The sequence below is a fragment of the Syngnathus floridae genome, chromosome 4 (assembly GCF_059516105.1).
Source record: "Syngnathus floridae isolate MCC-2025c chromosome 4, RoL_Sflo_1.0, whole genome shotgun sequence".
In the NCBI taxonomy this organism is placed as follows: domain Eukaryota; kingdom Metazoa; phylum Chordata; class Actinopteri; order Syngnathiformes; family Syngnathidae; genus Syngnathus; species Syngnathus floridae.
In genome coordinates, this window is record NC_142416.1 from 6,960,057 (window position 1) to 6,984,947 (window position 24,891).

General features: G+C 42.8%; 1 protein-coding gene across 1 annotated transcript in view; it reads right to left on the reverse strand.

The window, feature by feature from the left end:
* sorcs3a (sortilin related VPS10 domain containing receptor 3a) overlaps positions 1-24,891 on the reverse strand; it is a 296,809-nt gene that overhangs the window by 55,383 nt on the left and 216,535 nt on the right. Inside the window, exons 10-16 of the mRNA XM_088374786.1 lie at positions 20,740-20,886; positions 19,010-19,112; positions 16,364-16,440; positions 13,703-13,794; positions 6,397-6,504; positions 4,737-4,854; positions 4,530-4,663 (exon numbers count right to left, since the gene is read on the reverse strand). Of these exons, the coding sequence (XP_088230912.1) occupies positions 4,530-4,663; positions 4,737-4,854; positions 6,397-6,504; positions 13,703-13,794; positions 16,364-16,440; positions 19,010-19,112; positions 20,740-20,886 (779 nt within the window). The remainder of the gene's footprint in view (positions 1-4,529; positions 4,664-4,736; positions 4,855-6,396; positions 6,505-13,702; positions 13,795-16,363; positions 16,441-19,009; positions 19,113-20,739; positions 20,887-24,891) is intronic.

The following is a 24,891-nucleotide window of genomic DNA, read 5'->3' on the forward strand; positions in this document are numbered from 1 at the left end:
GGCGTGCCTTGCGGAGATCAAGCAATGGATGTCTCTCAACTTCCTTCGTCTTAACCCAGATAAAACTGAGATGTTGATAATTGGTCCTACTCGTTATCAACACTTATTTAAGGAAACCACTATAACTATAGATAACCGTACTATCACTCAGAGTGATACTGTAACTAATCTCGGGGTAATATTTGACCAAACGCTCTCCTTTCAAAAACACATTAAGAATATAACCAGAATTGCGTTTTTTTCACCTTCGTAATATTGCTAAGATTCGTCCGATCCTCTCGACCGGGGATGCGGAAACTATTATACTTGCGTTTGTCACGTCCCGCCTGGACTACTGTAATATATTATTCTCTGGTCTACCTAAGTCCCTCATCAAAAGTCTACAGTTAGTACAAAATGCTGCTGCGAGGCTGCTCTCACGGTCAAGAAAATTTGATCACATTACCCCAATATTAGCCAACTTACATTGGCTCCCGGTCCATTTAAGATGTGACTTCAACGTTCTTCTACTAACCTATAAATCACTGCATGGCTTAGCGCCTTCATATCTCGTCGACCTAGTCGTTCCTTATGTTCCGTCTCGTAACCTTCGTTCGCAGAACTTGACTTGACTTAAATCAGTTTGGAACATTCCACAGATAAAGAGGTTAACTTCAAACGGGTATGTGTATTAAATGAAGATCCCAGAAAAGCAATAATGTGCACCAGTCTGGACATTGAATACCTTTCCACCTTGTCTGTAAATTGTACGCGATTGCAGCCGATTTAAAGCCGTAAAAATAGCTTTGAAACAATTGAACACTGCCACTCTTGAACACAACAAACTTTTGAGACATGATGCAGTGTTGCATCAGTTTCCTTGTTTTGCAAAGCAATGCAGCACCACTGTCATAGCATTATTTTGGGTGAATGGCACAATAACTCTCTACCTAGCGTTATTCTGCCATGATTTGCGTGAGAACTTGGCCAAGAAAGCATCATCAAAGCCAAGAAATCATCTATTAATTAATATAATTCATTTACTTATTAATTACCCGCAAAATCCATACTGATTTAGTCACAGTTGTTGTTTATTAATGGAGGTGTTAGTCTTGTCTAGTGTAGTTTTTATCCAATGATAAAATATCTTTGTCTAGTTTTCAATATGAATGAACACCACCATCCAACTTAATTGCATGAAGGCAAACCAAACTGTCACGTGCTGGCGCCACCTGCGACAGGACCACGCCCACCTGTCAGTGGAATCGCCGTCACCTGCCACGGGCTCATGGACAGCGCTATATCAGCGCCGCCAGCGCAGACCTGAGTGCCAGTCTGTCCCTTGATGCTGCTTCGCTCATCAGTCCCTGAGATACTGACTCACTTGACTATTTGGAATCCCGCAGAATCGTTTGTCCACCCCAGCCCGATCGCCGCTCCAGCGCCAGCTGTTCCCATCATCCCCTTCCACAATAAAGTCTGTCGCTACGCACTTGGCTGTACTGTCCGATCCCTTACACCAGGGATGTCAAAGTCAAACACACAGAGGGCCAAAAAAACAAATTTGCCACAAGCCGAGGGCCGGACTGGTTCAATGTTTATTAAAATATATCGGAATGATTGCACATAGCCTATTGAACTAAGACCTAATACAGTGTACATTATTTAATGATTAAATGAATATGGCTCTGTCAGTAACTTCAAGGGAAAATATTTTCAACAGCCAAACAGCAAAAAATTAAATTGTTTTAAAAACAAAATGTGTTTCTTAATATCAAGATAAATGCATAAATAAAAGTGCATGCATTATAAACTGAAAATGTATTATTGTGCTGCTCTATGATCTACCGATCATTGCTTTCAAATCGTAAAATAAAAAATTAATCAAATCAGTTGTATTCTTTCTCATGGCTCTTATCTGCAATTTTCCCTTGGTCCATTCAACTGAAAAATAAATATAAATAAAAAAATGCAAAAATTTACGGCACACAGACAAAACAATACTTTCTTCAAAGAAAAATCACGTCTTGAACTGATTTTGAACTGGCTGATTTGGCGATCTCTTTTGCCACAATAAAGCTAGCCTTGGCAGCAGCCTCGCTTTGCGATTTAGCATACGTGAACATAGCCTGTCTGGACTTAAGGCCTCGTTTTAATTCTTCCACCTTCTGTAGCTTTTGTTCATATTCCATTTTCTTGTCTTGGTCTGTGTGTTTCTTGGACGTTCGATAGTGCCTTCTTAAATTTAATTCTTTCATTACAGCCGCATTTTCTCCACACAGAAGACACACAAGTTTGCGTCTTACCTCCGTAAACATGTACTCTGCCTACCACCTGGCCTGAAACCCCCTGTTCTCAGCGTCCACCTTACGTTTAGCCATTTTTGAGGAGGGGGGTATCAGAAAGTTGAACTCTGCTCTGACTACTGAGGAATAATGAAGCCGCTTGTGCAAGCTGCAGGGACATCGCGGGCTACCGTTGCATTGTGGGAAATGTAGTGTTGGTGCGTGCAAAACACCAGCGGGCGGCTGTGGCCTGCGGGCCGGTTCTAATAGTAATTCAATATCATCCAGGGGGCCATAGATAATCAATTCGCGGGCCGGATCTGGCCCGCGGGCCGTAACTCTGACATATGTGCCTTACACAAACTAAAGTTTGAGTAAGTCAATCAAATTACAGATGTTTGTTTTGTGGTTTAAATGTAAGCCACTGGGAAAATGAGTATATGCTTACATTGCTTATATGCTTATATATAGGAAAGCAAAAAAAAAAAAAATATGACGATGACAAAAAATTCAAAGCAAGCCAGAAGTTAACAGGGCCAAAGTCGAATTTATTTTATGCTTTTTTGACAGAAAGTAATCAGTGTTTGCTTTCTGGACTACTACAAAAACTATTTACATCACACATAGGCTGGCGAGGCCCATGTCTCTGGATGGGCAAATGATTAACCATTTGCATATAAATTGAAATTATTAACATCCAAATGCCTTTCACATCTTTTAATTGGAACAATAACAAACAACAAATTTTACTCTCTGACACTGGAGTCAGACATTAGCATTTGTTGAAAACAATTTAAAACTTGTCACATTATTGGAAACAATGAACCATTTGAGACTGTGTAAAGAATACATTGCAAAATTTAATGTTGGCATGCGGGTCCCATGCAAAATTTTACTAATTTTGGAGGTTAACAGTTATGTAACAGTAAAGTTACAAAGCCAAACCATATCACTTTCCTACAGAATGGGAGTTGGACTTTACCTCATTCACTGGGTTGACATTCCCTTTAGCACAGCTCCATTTAGTGGATGCAGAACGCAACCCGAGTCAACCCCAGTTTGATGCAGTAGCTTCTATTCTTTTAATCGGGTGCACCCTATATATGAAATTATTTTTAAAATAAAAAATTCAATGAAGGTGCGCCCTCATAATCCAGTGTGCCCTATAGTACAGAAAATACTGTACACACATACGTACATACATACATACATACATACATACATACATAGTAATTTTCTACAGTACAGTAATGGACTAATAGTGACCTTCTTATCCATGGAGACTCGGTACCTGCCATTTCTTATCGTGACCACTATCGCTGAATTTAATCGAAGTGGAGGCCACTGACATCCTACTGGATTTCATTGTATTTCATTCAGAAATATGACACCAACTTGCACCAAACCCTCTGAATCACTGCAGGAATTCATTTGATGTATTATTTTATTATTTATATTACACCGTACATTTTTAACCCAGTCGTTTTTTTTTTGTTTTTTTTTCGGTGCCCTCCTGGGAGTTTAAGATCAGGGGATGTTTGAGAATAATAGCCAATTTTTGTACATGTGAAGCCGTTTAAGACTTGCTTGTGATTTAGGGCTGTATAAATAAACTTGACTTGACTTTAAAATCATCCCGTTGTCTGGGTCACAGCTATGGAGGGCAGCAGAGCAACTATAGGATCAGAGGTTTAGGGGGGCTACTAAGACCAGGGGACAGGGGAATGTCCATGAAATTTGGTCGTGAGGGGTTATGGAGAGAACTGGCTGTTGTGTGATCGACCTGTGCGTGAGTCGGTAGTTGGATGAGCATTTACTAAAGAAAATAAAAAAATGTGCGCAGGAGGTCTACAGAGAAATCTGCAAGTAAAACTAATCAGATAGTTTCTTTAAATGATGAGCCACAGCACCTGAAAAAAGGAATATCATCTTAAAATGTAAACATGGTAATACTAACTTCAGGAGGAGGACATCATCATTTGATACAGTAGCTACTTAATCTAAAAAATTGGCAAAATGCAAGTTTTATGAAAAGCATCTCTACAGTGATTACAAAATTGTGTATCACTTTTGTTGAAAGGCAAACTCCCTGTCCCTCTCCTCTTATAGTGAAATAAAGCAAATAGTAAATCTTGTAGTAACTTAATAGTAATGATGTCCAAGAATGAAATTTACTGTTCGTTAAATGTCTGTGTGCTTTTGAATGTGTGGCTAGACATAATGTAAGTGATAAAATAATAAATTAATATTTAAGGTTCAGCTCACCATTCAAAATCATGGGCTCTGCAAATACAGGACTCGGCAGAGAGGATTCTTGAGTAGTCTTTGCCGAGCATGCAATAGTTTCCCGGCCTGCGTTTCATGTAAATCTGTTTTTGTCCCATAACACATGGCTCTCCCTGCAGGGAAAAACAAACCTTGACGTCATTATCTTGTTATGGTATGCACAGAAACATGGAGGTTTTTCCTTACCTGATTATGCAAGTGCCATGTTTGGTAATCTTCCTCAGTACATTTCTTACTGAAGAGCGATCGATAGTCTATTTTGATGAGTTGCCATTCCGAGCGGTGACTAAAGTGTCCAAAAAATCTAAAGAGCAAGAAGTAAAAAATATAGCTACTTTAAAAACACACAATTGAGTTGGCCAAATTGAAGTCGTGCAGTTTTAGAGTAAAGCTAGCGTATTTACACACAAAAAAAAATACCTGCACTATTTCATATAATTCTATAACGGTGGGCTCCTTTAATTAATATAAAGTTGTCCTCTAACCCCGTAAACGTAAAATAAGAATACTGATAGAAAGGCGACCACAGCCAATGATAAATCAATAAAAAATTAAAATAAAAAAAACTTGGACTTGGGAATGTGTCTATGGTGAATAAGTTGTTAGCACATCTGGCTCACTGTGGTTGGAGGTTTAAATTTGAAACTATCTGGTGTAAAATTTGCATGTTCTCCTGCGCTTGTTTGTTTACTTTGAATACACTGGATTCCTCCCACATTCCAAAAACATGCTTTAATTAATACAAAGTTGTCCTCTAACCCCATAAACGTAAAATAACAATACTGATAGAAAAGCGACGACAGCCAATGATGAATTAATAAAAATGTAAATTAAAAAAATGTGGACCTGGGAATGTGTCTATGGCAGTGGTTCTTAACCTGGGTTCGGTGAGTCGGTCTCAGGGGTTCGACAGAGCCCCCACTGAGGAGGTCCGAACAAACCTGTTTTATCGTGTAGCTTCTGATTTGCCAGTATGTAATTTGTTGCAAGTTCATGCATTGTGTTGGTTTTGTTCTTTGAACAAGGTGATGTTCATGCACAGCTCATTTTGTGCATTAGTAAAAAACATCTATGTCTTGAATTAAAAAAAAAAAAAAAAAATTCACTAACGAGAGGTTCGGTGAAGGCGCATATGAAACTAGTGGGGTTCGGTACCTCCAACAAGGTTAAGAACCACTGGTCTATGGTAAATAAGTTGTTAGCACATCTGGCTCACTGTGGTTGGAGGTTTGAATTTGAAACTATCCGGTGTAAAATTTGCATGTTCTCCTTTGTTTGTTTGTTTACTTTGAATACACTGGCTTCCTCCCACATTCCAAAAACATGCTTTTTAATTAAAGACTCTGAGTCGTCCTTAGAGGTGATCGATTGTGTGTGTGCCCTGCATTTGGTTGGCGGCCAGCGCAGGGTGTACTCCACCTCTTGCCCAGATTATGCTGGGATTTGATTTTACCTGTAACCCTCGCAAAGATAGCGTAATATAAATATATTTTATTATTGAGAGTGCTCTCACTTAAATTCTCTATATTCAGTCTGTTAAGAAATTAAAGGTTAAACTTTTTTCTACGAATCAAGTCTTGTTTATTTTGAAAGCCAAAAGACAACTTTCCTAAATCATCCTTAAACTGACATTTCAAAATATTGCTTCAAAATACCAAAAGTCAGCATGCCTACAAATATTGCATAGCACCTTATTGTTTCTGTTTAGCCTTTAAATTCTGCAAAAACTAATCCACATTACCACACAAATCCAAACAGCTTTTTAACTTTAAACATTGTAACACAGGCTGAAAAAAGGAATCATTTGAAACATAATGATTGCAGTTAGGGAATGTGTTCGACTTACGTCATAATCTGGTTCTCTGCCCCAGCTTCTACCAAAACGCCGTCCACGAACAGAGGCACAGAGGAAAAGCTGTGTTGGGTCCATTGCCTCCCTTCGTCAAAGCTGACCCTGTATATGTGTGTCAAAACATATTCGCATCAAAAATCCAGCAACAGAAATGGCACGGAAAACAGATCACAGTCTCTATTAGAGCTTAGTCATAAGGGAGGACTAAGGTGGAGATCACAATCACTCGCTCCTCTCAACAGACACAACTCACAGTCTCTTTGTAATTAACTGTTGAACACTTCAGTAAATGGTGTTATAGCCATTTGTTTATCAAAGTAAAGGTTTGCCACAAAAAAATATAGAGAGAACATGATCCACTAAAAGTTGAATTATTTCATGCGCAACTGCTGAAGGGAAGGAAGGCCATATGAGGGGTTCTCTCATCATTTTGGGGAATGAGCTCTATTGATTTTGACAGCAGCCCAACACTGGAGCTGAAGTTGGAGGACCTGAGTGTAACGTGCAGAAACATTGCTGAGGCCACAAATATGGAGAGAGAGCAAGCAGTCACAGTAGCCAAAATCCCTCAGAGCTTTCATTTGGCTAAAACACTGAAAGCACAAATAGCTCAGATTTACACAAATTATGAGATTCTGGGTTCGAAAGTGTTTACTGAGTACCCAAAAAGTTAGTCAAATACGCCACAGCAATATGCAGGCGGCATAAAAGGTAGTAGTTGTGTTGTTGTATCTGGCAACCAAATTGGTTGTGGGATAAATAGCATCACACTTATTTTAGAGCTGTGATGATGAAAATTGGGAAAACTGAAATGGGTTTACTTCTTTTTGGGAGAAACACTGACCCACCTCTCCCAATTGGATGACAAGGAGGTTAATGTGTTAATTGTTAAAGTGTACCTATGGAGCTCAGAAGGAACAATATACATTGTTTTTTAAGAATATGTATCCAAAAACGTCAAGCCAATTTGTGGAGACACACTGGGCACAGCCATATTACCATAGAAGAAAGGGAGCCGAAGGGGAGCAGTGACACAGCGGAGTTGACAGCCATCTTGGCTCTGCCGTCTCCTCAGTTCAGCGTAGCATTTTGTTGGTTCAATTCTGACAAATTTAAGTAATTCTCGCAATTTTCCAGCATCAATACTGCCGGAAGGTAAAAAAATAAATATATACGCCGTCGTAATGTCGAAAGAGGCGCTCGCGCTTGGCTTGCCTTCATCAAACCCCCCAGCCCCTGTGTTGGGGTCACCTTGCGATTAGAAAAAAATAAGAAAAGACATATTTCCAGCCATAGGCAAGTGATCTGATGCATCACTCAAAAAGCAAGTCGACTACTTGACGTCACAACACAACATGCATTCAAATAAACTAGGGGGATTCTTTTCGCAATAAATACAATAGCAGACACAAAAATGGGACCACCAATTTTACATTATTGCTCCCTTTACCCATCAAGACCTCAGTCTGGGAACTCTGGATGTAGAGCTTTCATGAACACAATAAATGAGGCTGAAATGACTGAATGTTAGTGACAAGTGCTTCGGAAAAAAACGTTTAGATTGCCCAGTACCTACTTATTATACCATACATAGCTACATTTATGTCACATATAGGACACCATAATGCTCATGAATCATGCATTCATCTACTATATCCAGTTTCTATTCTATGTATCCTCATGAGAATGAGGTGGAGCAAATCTCAGCTAACTTTGGCCAAAAGGCAGAATACACTCTTGACTGGTTGCCAGCCTTCCGCATGGGGCATTTATCGATCATTCATACTCATATTTAAAGCTAAGGACAATTAAGTCTTCAATGAGCCTAACAATTTTTTTTTTTAGGAAGCGCTCGTTTTAGCAAAAAAAAAAAAAAAAATATATATATATATATATATATATATATATATATATATATATATATATATATATATATATATATCAATCCATCCATCTTCTTCCGCTTATCCGGGGTCGGGTCGCGGGGGCAGCAGCCTCAGGAGGGACTCCCAGACTTCCCTCTCCCCAGCTACTTCATCCAGCTCATCCCGGGGGATCTCAAGGCGTTCCCAGGCCAGCTGAGAGACATAGTCTCTCCAGCGCGTCCTGGGTCGTCCCCGGGGTCTCCTACCGGTGGGACATGTCCGGAACACCTCCCCAGGTAGGCGTCCAGGATGCATCCTGATAAGATGCCCGAGCCACCTCATCTGGCTCCTCTCAACGTGGAGGAGTAGCGACTCTACTCCGAGTCTCTCCCGGATGACCGAGCTTCTCACCCTATCTCTAAGGGAGAGCCCGGACATCCAGCGGAGAAAACTCATTTCGGCCGCTTGTATCCGGGATCTCGTTCTTTCAGTCATGACCCATAGCTCGTGACCATAGGTGAGGATAGGAGTGTAAATCGACCGGTAAATCGAGAGGTTTGCCTTTTGGCTCAGCTCTCTCTTTACCACGACGGACCGGTACAGAGTCCGCAATACTGCTGACGCTGCACCGATCCGCCTGTCGATCTCGCGCTCCATCCACCCCTCACTCGTGAACAAGACCCCAATATACTTAAACTCCTCCATTTGGGGCAGGATCTCATCCCCGATCCGGAGAGGGCATTCCACCCTTTTCCGATCGAGGACCATGGACTCGGATTTGAAGGTGATGACCCTCATCCCGACCGCTTCACACTCGGCTGCGAACCGCTCCAGTGAGAGGTGGAGATCACGGCCTGAAGAAGCCAACAGCACCACGTCGTCTGCAAAAAGCAGAGACGCAATGCTGAGGTCCCCAAACCGGACCCCCTCAACGCCTCGGCTGCGCCTAGAAATTCTGTCCATAAAAATTATGAACAGAATTGGTGACAAAGGGCAGACTTGGCGGAGTCCAACCCTCACTGGGAACAAATCCGACTTACTGCCGGAAATGCGGACCAAACTCTGGCATCTAGGATACAGGGACCGAACCGCCATTAACAGTTGGCTCGGCACCCCGTACTCCCGATACCCTCCACAGAACCTCTCGAGGGACACGGTGGAAGTCCTTCTCCAAGTCCACAAAACACATGTGGACTGGTTGGGTGAACTCCCATGCACCCTCGAGGATCTTGCCGAGGGTGTAGAGCTGGTCCACTGTTCCACGGCCAGGACGAAAGCCACACTGCTCCTCCTGAATCCGAAGTTCGACGTCCCGACGGACCCTCCTCTCCGGCACCCCTGAATAGACCTTACCAGGGAGGTTGAGGAGTGTGATTCCCCTGTAATTGGAACACACCCTCCGGTCTTCCTTCTTAAAGAGGGGAACCACCACCCCAGTCTGCCCTTCCAGAGGTACTGTCCCCGATGTCCACGCAATGTTGTAGAAGCATGTCAGCCATGACAGCCCCACAACATCCAGAGCCCTTAAGAACTCCGGGCAGATCTCATCCACCCCCGGGGCCTTGCCACCGAGGAGTTTTTTGACTACCTCAGTGACTTCGACCCCAGAGACTGGAGAGTCCGCCTCAGAGTCCCCAGGCCCTGCTTCCACAATGGAAGGCGTGTAGGTGGAATTGAGGAGGTCTTCGACGTATTCTTCCCACCAACTCACGACATCCCGAGTCGAGGTCAGCAGCACGCCATCCCCACTGTAATAAGAGATGACGTTGCACTGCTTCCCCCTCCTGAGACGCCGGACGGTGGACCAGAATTTCTTCGAAGCCGTCCGGAAGTCCTTCTCCATGGCCTCGCCAAACTCCTTCCATGCCCGGGTTTTTGCCTCAGCGTTCCGCTTGGCCATCCGGTACCTGTCAGCTGCCTCCGGAGTCCCGCAGGCCAAAACGGCCCGATAGGACTCCTTCTTCAGCTTGACGGCATCCCTTACCGCCGATGTCCACCAGCGGGTTCAGGGATTGCCGCCATGACAGGCACCAACGACCTTACGGCCACAGCTCTGGTTGGCCGCCTCAACAATGGAGGCGCGGAACATGGTCCACTCGGACTCAATGTCCCCCGCCTCCCTCGGGACGTGAAAAAAGCTCTGCCGGAGGTGGGAGTTGAAGCTCTTCCTGACAGGGGATTCTGCCAGACGTTCCCAGCAGACCCTCACAAAGCGTTTGGGTCTGCCAGGTCGGACCGGCATCTTCCCCCACCATCGGAGCCAACCCACCACCAGGTGGTGATCAGTTGACAGCTCCACCCCTCTCTTCGCCCGAGTGTCCAAAACATGCGGCCGCAAATCCGATGACACAACTACAAAGTTGATCATCGAACTGCGGCCTTGCGTGTCCTGGTGCCAAGTGCACACATGGACACCCTTATGTTTGAACATGGTGTTCATTATAGAAAATCCGTGTCGAGCACAGAAGTCCAATAATAGAACACCGCTCGGGTTCAGATCGGGGGGGGGGGGGGGGTTCCTCCCAATCACGCCCTTCCAGGTCTCACTGTCATTGCCCACGTGAGCATTGAAGTCACCCAGTAGAACGATGGAGTCCCCAGAAGGAGCGCTCTCCAGCACTTCCTCCAGGGACTCCAAGAAGGGTGGGTACTCTGAGCTGCCGTTTTGTGCACAGACACAAACAACAGTCAGGACCTGTCCCCCCACCCGAAGGCAGAGGGAGGCTACCCTCTCGTTCACCGGGGTGAACCCCAATGTGCAGGCGCCCAGCCGGGGGGCAATAAGTATACTCACACCTGCTCGACGCCTCCTTTTCGGGCTGTGCCCGGCCGGGCCCCATGGGTAAAGGCCCGGCCACCAGACGCTTGCCTTCGAGCCCCGCCTCCAGGCCTGGCTCCAGAGGGGGGCCTCGGTGACCCGCTTCCAGGCGAGGGAAAACGCAGTCCATTTATTTTATTCATCATAAGGGGCTTGTGAGCCGTGCTTTGTCTGGCCCCTCACCGAGGACCCGTTTGCCATGGGTGACCCTACCAGGGGAATGACGCCCCAGACAACATGGCACACAAACCCCTCCACCATGATAAGGTGATGACTCACGGAGGGGTACATATATATATTTGCATATATATATATATACAATTATATATATATAATTATAATACATACACATATATATATATATATATATATATATATATATATATATATATATATATATATATATGTATTATAATTATATGTATATGTATCACATCACATATAAATCAATGATAAACAAAGTGCAACAGACATAGCTACTTGCTTGCACTTTGTTTATGATTGCAAGAACTGTGATTTTCAATGTTTTTTTACATTTCAGAATTATTAATGATGAATTGGTTTTAAAATAAAAACAATTACCGTAATTTCCGGACTATAAGCCGCGACTTTTTTCCAAAATGTTGGACCCTGCGGCTTATAGTCAGGTGCGGCTTATATAAGATTTTTTTTGTGATTTTTGAGATGACTTGATCACTTTTACTCTTAACACTATTATATACAGTAAAAGCTACAAAACAAACTGAAAAATAACTCGTTTTGAAATCAGACGAGTAAAAACTGGTCAAATATTTAAAAAAAAAGATATTATTAAAAGTGAAGACAATTTGCAATTCTAGTAATGACACATAAATTTGATGCACAATTTGTCTTCGTGGGCCACATAGAATGATGTGGCGGGCCGTATCTGGCCCCCGGGCCTTGAGTTTGACACCTGTGCTCTAAACCCTTTCTCTTACTCTGCCATGTGACTCAGAGATTACACAAACCAGTGGCGCTGTTTGGACCATCTGCATTGTATTAAAACCCAATCAATCAGCATTTAAATTCAATTCTTCTGACATTTTGCTCACCAAAAACAAGTTGTAATGAATGTGAACTTTTAATGCATTTTATTCAGAAGGTTACTTTGAACCTTAAACGGTGGCGCGGCGTACTTATGGATTTGTACGGCCTCCGGCCTCCAGGGGGCGCTCTAGCAGGAAGCAAGAGCGAGACAGGCGAAGAAGAAATAATGCGCCGAAGAAGACGCGCCAGTTTGTTTACATTTCACGCATCAGGCAGAGCGCGATCAAGACGGACATTACTGAAAGGAAGCCTTTATACACAAACCGTCATCATGGGGGACAAAAGAAATGCATATGATGCCGCTTTTAAGCCAAAGGCAGTCGATGTTGATGACATTATCTGGTGTCTACTCTGGAGCGTACTTGTGGATTTTTACGGCCTCCGGTCTCCAGGGGGCGCTCTAGCAGGAAGCAAGAGCGAGACAGACGAAGAAGAGATAATGCGCCGAAGAAGACGTGCTAGTTTGTGTTTTGATCGTCTCACGCGTCTCGTGCATCACGCACACACCCGCGCTCACACAAAGACATCACGCACACACCCGCGCTCACACAAAGACAGGAAGCTTTTATACACAAACCGTCATTATGGGGGACAAAATAAATGCATATGATGCCGCTTTTAAGCTATACGTGTCGCTAGCTAGTTTAATGTAATTTAGCGCTTCGTGCATGAATAAGATTAGTATGAACAGACCCTCTTCACACTCGAAGAAATGCATAAAAGAGACGAAAGAGAGACTGAGAAAGTGTGAGGCGAAGGATAGCTAACGCTATTCCAATCGGACACTAAGGAGGAAGACTTCGATGGTTTCAGTGCACAGGAGGAAGATGAAGAGGGCTCTTTTTTTATTTTTACTGGTATGTTTTTTTTAACCAGCCCTGTTAGTGCTGTGCTACCGTGTTGCTGCTGTGTTACTTCCGTGTTGCTGCGGTATTACTGCCGTGTCACAGGCAGTGTTTAGAAAGAAATGTTAAGGTATGTTATTAAAGCTTTAAAAAAACTTTCTGTGTCCAGTCTTTCTTTGCTAATAACTGGCGTGTACACTTCCGCATTGCTGCGGTACTACTGCTGCTGCGTCACAGGCAATGTTTAGAAAGACATGTTCAAGTATGTTATTAAAACGTTAAAAAGGCTTTCTATGTACAGTCTTTCTTTGTAAAACAACTCGTGTGCACATGCGTCTTATAGTCCGGTGCGGTTTACGTAAGAAAAAAACTGAAATATCCCTGAATTTTAGCTGGTGCGGTTTATAATCCGGTGCGGTTTATAGTCCGGCAATTAGGGTAATTTAGTTACTTTTAGTTTATTTGCAAAAAGGCCATTGTCAAAACATCACATAGAAATATAGTTTCAAAATTACTTGTAATGTATCATTTAAAAAACTGATTTATCGCTTTATGATTCAATAAATGGCTTCACATTGCATCGGTCAAAAAAGGCATCGTTACACCACTAATTAAGAAACTAATTACTAACTGTGTGGTTAAGAATGCAAGTAAAAAAATCAATATAAAAAGCAATATAAATGTGAAAGAAAATATTAACATACCATAAGTGTCTGGTTGGCACAGAAGGTTGTTTTACAGCAACAAGGGCCCCTCCTTTGTCCAGAAACCAAACATTGTGCTCCTCTTCAAAAATCTGAACATTGATCGCACATAAAATAATTTAGAATTAAAAGAAAATTAACAAGTAATGCCCACTGACAGCCACCTTTAGAGACTACATCTATTTGCTTATTGCTAACTTTAATAACAACTTGTAGGTAACCATAAAGAGGGGAAAATACTCACTGTAAAAATACCGTATTTTCCGCACTAGTAGGCGCACTTAAAAACTTAAAATTTACTCAAAAAACCACAGTGTGCCTTATAATGCAGAGCACCTTATATATGGATCAATTGATGAATTTGTTGATCCATACTGGTTGTACACAGCGTTCTGCCAAAACGATTCAGTACGTTTTAGAATGACTAGTAAATTACAAGGTCGCATCGCTTCCCAGCATTACTGCAACCGTGGTCAAGGGGACGTCACTGAATAGCTGTTGTACCCGCGAGGCTATTTCATTTCAAAATATGCTGTTCCGTTAATGTTTTCGAGTACGTTTACCAATCAACATCCAACGGAATCATAAACAAGCAGCACCAATGTGTTAAATCAGTCTTTAGTCGGTTCCGATCATTTTTATAGGAGAGAGTTTGAGAAACGTGATTGTTTACAGGGGGCCGCCATGACACTTTGCTGAGGCTCATGGGAGTTTGCGAGCTGAGGATAATGGGAGTTTGCGGGTGGCTATTGCTAATTATAGCTCCTATACACACGAGGTTATTTCATTTCAAAATAGGCTGCTCCGTTAATGTTTCGAGTAAATTTACAGATCGATGTGGAACGGCAACATAAGTACCGTAGTTTTCGGACTATAAGTTCCATTTTTTTCATAGTTTGGGTGGGGGGGAGAGTTATACTGAGGAGCGATATGTGATTTTTTTTTCATAAATTTTCAAAATTAAAAAAAAAAAAGTGAAACCTCAATAAAGGAACCGCGATGTAGCAAGGGATTACTGTAATTTGAATTTCAAGTGACGTCAGCGGCGCGGCGCGGCGCTGCGGTTGTTTACATAAAGGACAAAGATTCGATCACGGGATGACGAAGATGACGAAGGGCCCCACGTACTACCGGCGTCATTAGCGGCTTTCTTTGTAAGTCACACGGAGGACGAAGAATTTTAAGGATTTAATGATTTGGAGTGACACAGAAGGTTTGAAAAACTATTACGGCTTCTACGCACACCCGGTCCTACTCTACGGAGCTGTATTTCACCTCCGTGGATGGAAGTCGGGGGCCGGCGCTCGGCCGGGTGGCTGTCCGGTGACGGTGGATGAGGCTCAGACATGGCTTTTACGCATGCCCGGTCCTACTCTACAGAGCTCTCTTTCACCTCTGTGGATGGAAGTCGGGGGCTGGCGCGCGGCCGGGTGGCTGTCCAGGGACGGTGGATGGGGCTCGAACATGGCTTTTACGCACGCCCAGTCCTATTCTATGGAGCTCTCTTCCACCTCCGTGGCAGGAAGTGCCACGTCCGGGGATGGAAGTCCACGCCGGTGCTTGGGGCCGTGTGGCGGTGAACTATTTGTTATAGTTATTTGACATATTTTATTTCGTGTAGCAACGTGTATATGTTTTTATCGTTACAGTTCAGTAGTTGTTGGCTCGTTGAACTCTTGTTTTGTTAAATAAAGAGCCGTTTACCAAACCCACATCTTTCCTTGTACTTTGTGAACGCTATAATATAGTTATATACTAGATCTGTAGAATAACGACGAGGCTGACGTCAGGGCGCACGTGCGGCGTTGTTGACAAAGGACGAGGAATTTGATCGATGGATTTAATGATTTAGAGTGACACAGATGGTTTGATAATATTATAGCTTATATAATAGTTTTGATACATAATTTATATATCGTCACATAGGCCTGTGGAATATTTTGCAGTGCAACTGCTGTCAGTGGCGAGCACCCGGCCGGCATTGTTGACATAAAGGACGATCGATGGATTTAATGAATTGGAGTGACACAGATGATTTTATAAATGTGTTATTTATGTAATAGTTATTTGAATAACTCTGAATGTTACGTCAGGCCCGTTCTCAGCTCTTCGTTTGTGTTTTTGTCACGTTAGCATACCTATCGTTTAGCCTGTTGTTGCTCGTTCATGTCTGTACTTGGTGTTGGATTTTGTCAAATAAATTTCCCCCAAAATGCGACTTATACTCCGGAGCAACTTGTATATGTTTTTTTTCACGTTATTGTGCATTTTATGGCTAATGCGACCTATATTCCGGAGCGACTTTTAGTCTGAAAAATACGGTAAGCTGTACCAATGTGTTAGATCCAACTTTAGTCACTTTTACAGGAGATAGTTTGAGAAACGGGGTTGTTTACAGAGGGCTCATTAGTTATTGGCGAGTGGATGCATACCACAGCCCGAGTTAACCTCAGTTTGTTGCAGTATAGCTTCTATTTTATGCACCTTTTAAACCGGTGCGCCCTATATATGAAATAATTTCTAAAATAGAAAAATCAATGAGGGTGCACTTTATAATCCAGTGCGCCTTATTGTGCGAAAAATACGGTAGTTAGGTGAGATTATTACAAAAGATGTTCTGCTTGGTATGATAAATCCTGAACTATTTTATGAAGCTCTCACCTGTCTCCAGCTATTTCCAGCATCAGATGATATATACATGCCAACATTGTTGTAGGACAGCTCAGCTCCAATATTCCCTGTCGTTAACAGAATGTGTGACAGAACAAAACATCTGATAGACAACATACAATTCCACACTTGGGATTAAGAAATACCATAAAATTATTATCTTTTTGTCCTTTTTATTTTTTAAACTTAAAAAAAGTTGCAATAAAATCATTATCTGATATACAACGGACATTTACTCATCTCTCATTACAACTCATAAAAGCAACAGTACAGCAACATTTCCTTCAGAAAGGCTGGCTTCCAGGAGCATGCTGAAAGTAGGCATCCCTGTATTTTACTGCCATTCTGTGCCTGGGGTGGATAAATGTATCAAAGCTTCTAAGGGTAGCCACTAATCATGTCAAGAAACGAAAAAAGAGAAATAAAGGAAAAAGAAAAAAAACTGATGAAAACTTGGCAAGTTATTCTTCTCTCACTCAGATTGTTAAAATATTAAGATGGATATTGGAGCAAAGCCATACATGTACTTTCATGATAGCTTTCAACTGCTATTCATTTGAAAGCTTCTCTTGCTAGTTTGACGACAACCAGCACGAGCAGCAGTCATTAGCTAATTATTGTTCACTTTGCTTTCGTTCATGCACAGTGCAACACGGGGGGAAAAAAGTCATCCATCAAACCATTTTCGACTACTAACGCTATTCAGATTCTGGACACTCCTTCAGTCAATCATGGGACATATATAGACAGAAAACCATTCAATCTTACGGAAGTACTCAGACAAAACTCATGCGGAGAACATACATACAGTAATTCACGCAGAAAGGTCAAAGTCCAGATTTAAACCCAGAACCTTTGACAATCAGGCAGTTAGCCGCATGGAACAACATGCGGCCCTCAAAATAACCACAACCCTAAAAATGAAAATAAGGCTAACTTGCCATAAATAAGCAATCAAATAATCAACGAATGAATGAATAAAATGATCAATCTGGTTTATAATATGAATATATTTGAGTTATGTTTAACTGATTTTTGAAGGTGAGCTTTCAATCCCACCATCTATGGGATTATAATGTTTCTCATGCTCCACTCTCAGAGCTCTGTTTTTCAGTTCATGTAAATAATAGAAGACCGCAAGTTCTCCCCTATGGATGCATGAAGCTTTTAGACAACATAATACGATCTTTGCACTAAATAATGTCTTAAGAGGTGCAGCAAGCAAAGTACACCGCACCAATAAAGCGCAAAAGAAAAAAGTTGGCCACCTACTGGTTATATACTGTATAATTTAATTGTTTTTTTTTATTATGCATATTACAATCCCTCAAGGAAAAAAAATCAGCTTGCAATTTTTAGTATATTTTGTGTTGCACGGCATACAAAGAATTAGATCACGCACATACAGGCATGCAAGAAGCGACACTTAAGCTTGGGTTGCCTAAGGACACCATGACAGTCGCGTCACTCCAAAATGTAGTTTATATTTTACTGTTTACTTATTGTTGTCCATCCATCCATCTTCTATACCGCTTGTCCCTACGGGGGTCGCTGGAGCCTATCCCAGCAGTCATCAGGCAGTAGGCGGGGGACACCCTGAACCGGTTGCCAGCCGATCACAGGGCACACAGAGACGAACAACCATCCGCACTCGCACTCACACCTAGGGGCAATTTGGAGTGCTCAATTGGCCTACCAAGCATGTTTTTAGAATGCGGGAGGAAACCGGAGTGCCCGGAGAAAACCCACGCAGGCACGGGGAGAACATGCAAACTCCACACAGGGAGGGTCGCAGGTAGAATCGGCACCCTCCTAACTGTGAGATGGACGTGCTAACCAGTGCACCATAATATTATTATTATTATTATTATTATTATGAGTAGTAGTAGTAGTACTAGTATTTTTTTTTGGTGGGGGGCATTCTTTATTATTCTAACCTTGGCCATATCATTCCAAAATCATTACAGATTAGCTATGTCCTTCCGCCCAATAATGCAACAATTGACAGTGTACAAACACAGCGATGGTGATTTTCTTTCGTCTAGATATGATGTTAAACATAACCTTAAACATTAAGTAATGCTTGATCAGAGCCACAATTAAATGCAAACTTATCAAATATGATTATAAAAGCAGATTTTTGTCACTCAAATTCAAGTAAAAGTATCTCAGTGTTACCTTAAATTACTTTAAGATAAAAGTAGTAGTAGTACTACACATTGGTCTAATAAAATAATTTGAAGAGTAAAAGTGAAAGACGCGATCCTACCAATATGCGCACAGACTGCACTTAGGACTGGACTTGAGCTGCGCACAGACTGCACTTAGGACTGGACTTGAGCTGGGCACAAAAATTGGCCCAGGGTGTGGACAGAAACAGAGAATCAAATGGGAAACCGTGTGCAGATCAAGGCACCTTAATTTACCTTGGGATTCTATACTGTTTTTAAAGAGCTATTCTTTATTTTTACTTCTCTCAAGGAAAATGGCTATCCCCCAATATCTGCTTATGTTCAATGCACTTTCTCTCTGAGAGGGAGATGCTTGCTTTTATATTTTTGTCTTGACACGTACTGTAATTCAAATCATTTGAATTATTATTTGACAATGGATAGTTCATTTCAACATTTGTCTTACCTGTGGCAACAATAACCCCCGGTGCTGAGCTCTTCGTGGAAATTGCGCCTGACAAGTAGGGGTTGTCTGAAGTTTGTAGTTGAAGATGAAGTGAACAGGAAGGCTAGAAAATAAGACCAAAACAGGTTCACAAATATATATACAATTATATAAATATGTGGGGCGGACTACGTATTTCTTGGAAAATAAACGTAAATTTCCCTATTGATTTCAGAAGACTATAGCTATATAGCACATATTTTGGACCATACATAGTTCAAAATGTTTGTTCAAAGCCAAATATTAATTTACTTGAGAATGTATTAAACAGTATTGCCACCACGGAATTGATTTGTTCATTTTTGTGTTTTATTTTGTTCCAAATGGCTTACCTTAACTAGGGACTCAAATTGCATTGTGGCCAACTGTAGAATTTGGGTCGGTTATTGCACATCTTGGAAAATTGTGTTAAATAGTCCTCGCAGCAATCGCTGCATGGGTTAGCTTGCATACTTCTTCTTGGGAGCAAGTTGCCGAAGCCATAGATACGATTCAATAGACAGTGTTTGCATTTCGCTCCGTTTATTACAACTCTTTAAATTCTTAAGCAGTTTTGACATGGATTGGATTATTACAAACATCAGCATACAGCTATGATGCAAGCCAATTTATATTTGGGGCTTTATGATTGTCAGCACCCTGGACAGCTCTGTTTCTCTGCTCCTACCCCTCCAGAACTGCACTCATTGCCCACACCTGTTGTTCACCACCCACTCATCAAGACGCCACCTTAAGCGTACTTCTCCAGTCACACTTTGTCAGTTTGTCCCGTGCTGTTCCCTGCTCTTGGTACCTGTTGCCGATCTAGCTTGTCTGTCAGACTGACCAACCATTCCTGAACACTGCCTGCCCTGACTTGTCTCTTGTTTCTGACCATGATCCGCCTGTTTGCTCACTCTGCTTCGCTTTCCTTCAGGTTCGACCTTTCTGCCTGCTCTCGATCACCACTAGCCTGGGACCTGTCTGGTTCAGCAAAGCCCTTTGCCCGCTCACCAACGACTGCTGCTCTCTGCTCTGACGCTGCTTCTTGGGCACACCCACTCCTGTCGACGCTCTAGTCCTCCTATTCCTCTTTCCCTTCATTATTACTGTGTTCATGTCGCACCTGGTCGTCCTGCCCCGTTCGTCATCCTTTTTGCTAGCTAACATGAGCATAGAGCAAATTCCCTTTAATGGCTGTTGTAACTGCATGGTAGGATAGCAGTGTAAATAAAGAAAATCTCATAGATACATTGTCTAGCTGGGCTTCATGCAGTCTATATGCAGTCCTTGCTACATTTGCAGAAACCTGGATTTCTTAGTAGGAACAGGTTTTCACCTAAACTGCAATTTCCCCCTGAATTTGGTCTGTAACTGTTAAAGTACTAGCGCTAAGAGGTACAGCGTAAGCAAAATACCAGTTCAGGTGACGTCACAGTTTCTCATCCGAGTTCTAAAATTAACAAATCGATTTCTACTCAATCATGTACAGCATGTTTTTTGACTGATACAATACACATTGATAATGATAAATTCCCTATCCAGAGATCCAGAGATGCACTAAAATAAGGCACTTTATTCTTTGATTCATACAAATTTGGAGATTTAATGAAAAAAAAAAAAGAACTTTGCACTTTGTGTTGGTGGTATTATGCATTTTGCATGTTTTACATCTAGTTTTAAACACAAGCATTGGGGTCACTGCATCTTACCAAAATGCAGTGAATTTCATTTCCATCCAGATCAGTTGCTGGGGCTTGCAGGAGCCTCCAGTCTCTTCCTTTGTTGTAGGTGATGAAGGTCTTTACTTGGTTGCCTTGCCGTTTGTTGGTAATCAACATGCCTCGAATGCCGGCTACCTGATGGTCACACATAATTGACACATTTAATACTTTGTAATACTAATAATAATTTGTAATATTCTTGCGAAGTCTTCATTCTAGTCAAATTAGGTAATGAGTTTAATGTCACAAGACGTTCTACTCTGATTGGCCATATTGGATCAGCTCAGCTGATTTGTGATCCGCCGTAATGTAATTTAGCATCAGAGTGAGCTAGTGAGTAACAAAAACTGCTCAACACTGAACAAAGATAGGTCACTGTGGGCAAAATGCTTCAGAATACTTTTGTAGCATTTGTTTGACATGGAAGCAACATTCTGCACAAACTTGCACAGTTAAATTCAAATGAATGGCTTATCTTTTGCTTTTGCTTCAGTACTTGACAAGCAAAACAGCCAGTCACCCAACAGTATTTCTTATTCTGTGTTGTTATCATTGTCTTTGTGATTTGGGTGACACAAAACATCATGTCCATTAGTAAGTGAGGAGACACATTTATTCTTGAGACATGTTGCTTGTTGTTACTCTCAGGCAAGACATAACCTTCAACAGATCCTATGCATGATCGAAAAATGAGAAGACAGTCTCTCCAAAAGGTTAAAAGTGAGGGGTTTCACTTCAGTTCAGTGTTTAACTCTCTTGTGAGGTAAAATGGTGTAAATGCCACTAATAGGCGCCATATTTTCCATTGTCAGAAATGCACGACATGCAGGATGAATGTGCGCAATGAGGGTCTTCCGCTTTCTTGTCTGACCCCACGTGTTAGTCACTGCAGTAAGAATATTTAAACTATATTCCCGGAAGACAATGCAGACCTATTTAAGGACACTGTGTGTGTGTGTGTGTGTGCGCGTGAATGTGTGTGTGTGTGTGAATGTGTGTGTGTATGCGTGAATGTGTGTGTGTGTGCGTGTGTGTGTTCTCCTGGATCGCCACTTTGACATGGTGGAGAACCATGTGTGTTCCAATGAACCTGAGCTTAGGCTCCTGATAGTGTCACCCATGGCAGTAAGGTCGAAGGGGAGGTTCCAGACAAAGCGCGATCCAAAAATACCTAAACGGTGGATGTGGCAGATGATGACAATGTCACAACGGCACTGAAGGCGGATGAAGGCTGCAACAGATGATGGCCTCCAATTGTTGTGGTTCTCCATGCCATTGGAACCAGGCCCCCTCTCTGCCAAAGGGCAGTGTGGTGGCTGCAGGCCCATCAATCTCCCCACATTAAAAGACATCACACGCAGGCGTCCTCCCGAAAGGTAACCCATCCTACTTTACATCTCGGATAGAAAAAGTCCTGTGGCGACCAGGAAGTGGTGACGGGAGCAGGACAGTGTCATCTGGTAGCTCCTAGCCACAACCTGGCACAGAGGCAGTGGGTGATAGATTCAGTCGCTAAGCTCTTGGACTGAGGCAAAAAGAGCTTTTCAGCAGCTGCACCCATGACTGAGCCGCCCTGTTTTGGATCCACTCTCCTCACCCCAGTAGGGGATGGGGTTAGAAAAGGCACCCTCAAAATAGCCTGTCTCGAAACTCCTGTCTGGACATCACATAAGAAACATAAATTACGATTCTACTTTGGGACCTGGAATGTGAGGACCCTCATGGACAACAAAGCCAGTGATCGACCTGAAAGGCGAACCGCCATTATCTCAAGTGAGCTAAGGAGGTTCCAGATTGACATTGCAGTGCTCTCCGAAACCCAACTGGCTAATGACGGGCAGCTGAAGGAGGAGAAAGGCGGATACACTTTCTTTTGGAAGCGAAAGCTTGCAAATGAGCCACGTATCCATGGCGTGAGCTTTGCCATAAAGAACAGCCTCATCAACCAACTCTATCAACTCCCTGTGGGAATCAATGAACGCCTAATGACCATGCGCCTGATGCTTGCAAGCAGTCAATTATTAGTGCGTATGCTCTAACGCAGGGGTGGGCAATTAATTTTTACAAGGGGCCACATGAAAAACCTGAGTTGTGTCAGAGGGCCACACCTACGATAACTTAAACCTGCTCAATTTTCTTCCATTGTAAAATGCACTAAATTATTTATTTTAAAGAGTTGGTACTGGTATTTAGAAGAATACAATTATTCTGTTTATATTTATATTAAGCTATGTGAAATTGTGGTGTAAAGGTCAAATAAAAAAACAATTATTAATCAGTACAATTTATTCTTAACTTCTTTAACTTTTCCTCAAATGACAAAGCCGCTCCATCTCTGGGTGTGAAGTTTGATAAAAAGTCCTTGTTGGGCTTGCAGTTTTGCTAGCAATGCATCAGCCTCTGATGCGCCCTGTTTATCAGACAGATGTATTTTTTCTCATGCTTGGTCGTGTAGTGGCGACTCAAATTATATTCTTTAAACACAGCGACCTGTGTAACCACAAATCAGGCACATGGCTTTACCTTTCATTTCTGTAAAGAAATACTTGGCAGTCCATGTCTTGTTGAAAACACGGCGCTCCTTGTCAACTTTTCTTTTCTGAGGGTCAGCACACATTTCTCGGGCAGCATTACTTCGCACTGTTCACCTTCACGCACAGCTCACATACACGTACGCTACATGGAAGTGCGACGCCATTCAAAATAAAAGCGAAACAGTTGTATTGTACACACGAAACAATTTTTAATTTTTTTTTAAATTACAATTGGCCTCATGCGGGCCGGACAGGGACGCACAAAGGGCCGAATGTGGCCCGCGGGCCATAATTTGCCCAGGTTTGCTCTAACGCTTGATGCACAGGATGAAGTAAAGGAGACCTTCTATGCTGACCTTGGCACCATCCTATCCAAAGTCCCCAAGAAGGACAAGATAATCCTACTTGGAGACTTCAATGCCTGAGTGGGACGAAACCATCATCTATGGAGAGGCACGCTGGGAAGAGAAGGGGTTGGAAACATCAACTCAAATGGCACACTACTGCTGACAAAGTGCTCAGAACACAACCTGGTCATCACCAACACACTTTCCGCCAAAAGAATGCATTCAAAACATCATTGATGCATCCTCGCAATAAACTATGGCACCTTATTGACTATGTCATTGTTCGCACCAAAGACCGTTGTGACGTGCTTCAGACCAGAGCAATGACCAGTGCAGATGATTGTTGGACTGACCACCGCCTCATTCGCTCCATCATGTCTGTCCGCTTAATGCGGAAAAGAAGGATGCAGAAAAGACAGAGCCGGCCAAAGCTTAACATCGAGCGGCTGGGTGATACCACCTACCAACAACAGCTCCAGGCGGCTCTCAGTGCGGACATGCCCAAGCAGCATCCAAATGATGCAGATGAACACTGGGACAGGGTTTCCTCTACCATCATGCACGAGAGCAAAAGCATCCTGAGTCAGAAAAAGCGGAAACATCAGGACTGGTACGATGAAAATTACATTGAAATCCAACAGCTCATAGACATCAAGCGGCAAACTTTTATCACCTGGCAAAATGACATCAATTGCAAGTTTAAAAGAGCAGCCTATGCCAAGGCATAGGCGGCTGTCCAATCAATGGTTAGGAAAAAATTTTAAGATGGCGGCGCGTGCACACGCAGCGGCCACTCTCTGTCCCGTCAGTACGGTGATTTGTTCGTCTAATGAGTGTTCGTCCGACAGTCTTATGTGTTCGTCTCGTCGTGCTTTATCGTGTTACAAGTACAGCAGGCAGGTTCTGCTCGACATCGGCAGAAGTGGGTTTTGCGGCGTTCTGGACTTTGAAGCGTCGACATTAAAGGCGCTCAGACTGCTACGTCCTGAAACGTCGCCGACCTCACCCGCTATTCCTCCCCCGGTTGGGAGCCGTCGGAAACGGTGTGCGAGGAGGCAGAAGCGGGGCAAGCGCGGAGGCGTCCGGGCCAGGCTGGCGGCCAACCCAGCGCGCCCGGCGGTGCCCTCCATTCTTCTGGCGAATGTTCGATCGCTGGACAACAAAATGGATTACGTTCGCCTGCTGAGGTCTACGAACCGGACGGTGCGGAACTGCTGTGTGCTCGTGTTCACCGAGACCTGGTTGAGTGACAACATTCC